The sequence below is a fragment of the Triticum dicoccoides genome, chromosome 6B, assembly GCF_002162155.2.
Source record: "Triticum dicoccoides isolate Atlit2015 ecotype Zavitan chromosome 6B, WEW_v2.0, whole genome shotgun sequence".
In the NCBI taxonomy this organism is placed as follows: domain Eukaryota; kingdom Viridiplantae; phylum Streptophyta; class Magnoliopsida; order Poales; family Poaceae; genus Triticum; species Triticum dicoccoides.
Genome location: NC_041391.1, coordinates 117829745 through 117832645, shown reverse-complemented (window position 1 = coordinate 117832645; position 2901 = coordinate 117829745). Strand labels below are relative to the sequence as shown.

The 2901-nt window shown below is 44.9% G+C and overlaps 1 protein-coding gene across 2 annotated transcripts in view; it reads left to right on the top strand.

Moving 5' to 3' along the window:
* Window positions 1-2562, top strand: part of LOC119324700 (reticulon-like protein B23) — a 5202-nt gene extending 2640 nt beyond the window's left edge. For both annotated transcript variants that reach the window (XM_037598473.1, XM_037598472.1), the window contains 3 exons: window positions 1594-1735; window positions 2044-2113; window positions 2210-2562. In XM_037598473.1, coding sequence (XP_037454370.1) covers window positions 1594-1735; window positions 2044-2113; window positions 2210-2322 — 325 coding nt within the window. In that variant the 3' untranslated portion in view covers window positions 2323-2562. The remainder of the gene's footprint in view (window positions 1-1593; window positions 1736-2043; window positions 2114-2209) is intronic.
* The last annotated feature ends 339 nt before the right edge of the window (window positions 2563-2901 follow it).

The window sequence follows — 2901 nt, the reverse complement described above, 5'->3', positions numbered from 1 at the left end:
TGTGTGTGTGTGTGTGTGTATTGGCCTTTGGCCCCTTAGAAATACAAGTTGCATATTTCCTAATACTTACATTGCCACTTCTACTTGTCTGTTGGTAAATTACTTTGCTGAACTATTACTTATGGAATAGAATGCTAAGTCCTCTTTTGACGTATTGAATGGAATACCAAGTTGTCCAAATTTTCCAAATGGTACAAACATGTGTAGACCCTTCAGCCTATTCTTTGGCAATTATCAAAGGGGCAGTAAGAAGAATGCGCCTATGATCCGTCCCTGCTTCATGGGATTCTGTTTCCTGATATTATAATTTGGGAAAAATAAAACTGTCATATAAAACCATTTATGTCATCATGTCAAACCAGTGCAGCTTAAGGGTATGTTTGGTAACCCCCCAACTCCTCAACTCTGTAGCCCAGCTTCCGTCCAAAAACCGGAAGTTGAGGATACATTCGGGAGCACAGCTTCTCCATTGTTAGCACTGGCCTGGGTTGGCAGCCCATTTGCCTTGGATGTGGCCCGGCTCGGAAGGATATCAACCTGGGCTTTCAGCCCAACAATCAAGGAAATGTGTGGCTGATCCCAGCTATCATGTAGACGAAGACGGAGCAGAGAGAGGACAACGAGGTTGGACAGCGTGTGCAGTGTAGAATCTGCTGGAGGAGCTCACCTCCAATGGATCCAGTGACGCACGGGTGGAGAGGTCGGCCTCAATGGCGCCCGTGCACGCGGAGCAAGTTGTGCCCGTGACCCGCACACGCGGTAGGAGCAGGCTGGGCCGCGCCAGGTAGATCAAGGGCGAGCGGTGGTCAGGACAAAGGCGAGCTGGGGCGTGGAAAAAGGTGAGCGGGCTGACGTGACCGTGCAAGGACGGCAGGGCGGTGGGTGGGGGTGGTGGAGCTCGAGCAGGGGTGGGGGAGGGGGAGGGAGGAGAAGAGGGGATGGGTGAGAATCTTCTTTTTACCATCTTCTCCAACTCCTCAAATTTTGCACTAAAACGATCGCCAGCTTCTCATTATCAACATCAGGACTTAGGTGGTTCGGTCCAGCTCGGGACCCAGAGTTGGAGAAGCTGGCAGCTGGAGATTTAGCGAACGCACCCTGAAGTGTCTGATGGTGCTCCTCCCTGGAAGGATGAATTTTGTACTACTTTACTTTGTCAGATACTAGTCTGCAAGGTCCAAGCAACAATTGTCCCTATTTAGTAAGCTCGTCCAAATTTCTGAGGCTTCTTGTAGCAAGTTGGGTTAATTATGCATTTTTTTGAAGTCCTGCCTTTTTATTATTATTTATTCACTAATGGGTTCTTAACTAGCGAATTGTATGCACTGTTGTAGTTGGCAAGTTGTTCACACTAACAATACAGATAAGGAAATGTTTTTTATTAGGGGAAAATACACGTTTATTTTGGATGATAAAGATCATGTTTCTGTTTTGTTCTTTTCTTGTACATCTTCATTATCTGTTTTTTTTATTAACGATATGTCACCGGTAATCATATTCTTCAGTTAGTGATGACTGCTGATGTGCATATCATTATTGTTATCCCAGTTGTTTCAAAGCAACTCATTTTGCTGCAAATGGTTCTGTATGTAGGGTGCCTGTGGATCCACTTGAGTGGCAGATTTCTCAAGAGATGGCAAATAGTATAGTTGCGTCCTTGGCTAACACAATTGGAGCTGCGGAGTCTGTATTGAGGGTGGCTGCAACTGGACATGACAAGAAACTCTTGTTCAAGGTATTCTCAGAACTCCACTTCATATGTTCTCTCTGGAGGACTATTGAGGCAGAGAAATAATCATCTTCGGCCAGTTTTTGGATGTTAACAGCTCTTGCTTGTTAATATCCTGTCGAGATTCTCTGTGAAAACGACAGTTTTGCATGTTTCCAAATGTGTTCTTGCGATACAAAGGGCATGGAGGAAAGAGATCGAATTTCTCTTCTCATTCTAATGCAGCTTCTGATGTTTGACCCATCAGCTATGTGCTATAGGGCTTTCATACATGTTGGTCAGCTTACGGTAAAATCTTCACCCTTGCATTGCAGGTGGTTTTTACTCTGTATTTCCTAGCAGCTTTGGGAAGGGTTGTCTCAGGCGCTGCGATTGCTTATGCTGGTAATTCGACCACACTGCTTGATACTGCATTACTTGTGCATGCTTTAGATCTGCTGGCGTAACACCTTCTGCATTTCCATTTGTTGTCTTTGCCAGCTCTATGCATCTTCTCCCTCTACATGTTTGCGCAAAGCACCGACCAGTTTGATCAGCTCCCTTGGGTTCCTTTAGGAAGAGACTCGCTGGGCGGCGCCCAGGATACCACATGATTTCTTCATGCACATGTCTTGCCGATCATTTTTTTTTCTTCATTGTTCGAGTTCTGTATATGGCCATGGAGGCCAATAGCTTGAACCGTACCCAGTGTTGTTTTAAGATGAACACTGGTGCGCCACGTGTGCAGCCATGTGCATTCCCTTTTTTTAAAGGGGAGATGAATGCGACATTAATAAAAAAGAGAGAAGGCATTCACGCAAGCATAGTAGGGTGAGCAGCTAGAGATTTTTAGACAGAATCATCTCTCTGAGTTACTCCCTTCGATCCAAAGTAAGTGTCGTGAACTAAAACCATGGCACTTATTTTGGATCGGAGGGAGTATCACTTAAAGGGGAAATGGCAGTCCACAATACACCATGATGGTTCAACAAGTAGTAGCAATGTAATTTTACCTTTTGAAATAATCAGAACGTGACATTCAAACTGATCAGGCACAGCCTCCTTTTATCTGCACAACAATAGTAGCACCAATTAAGCAGACATCAACCATATGGAAATAACAAACTTCACCTGCGGAAATCCAATTCGGCTCTTGGGAGCATATATGCTCCTGTCCACCAAAAACCTTCTTT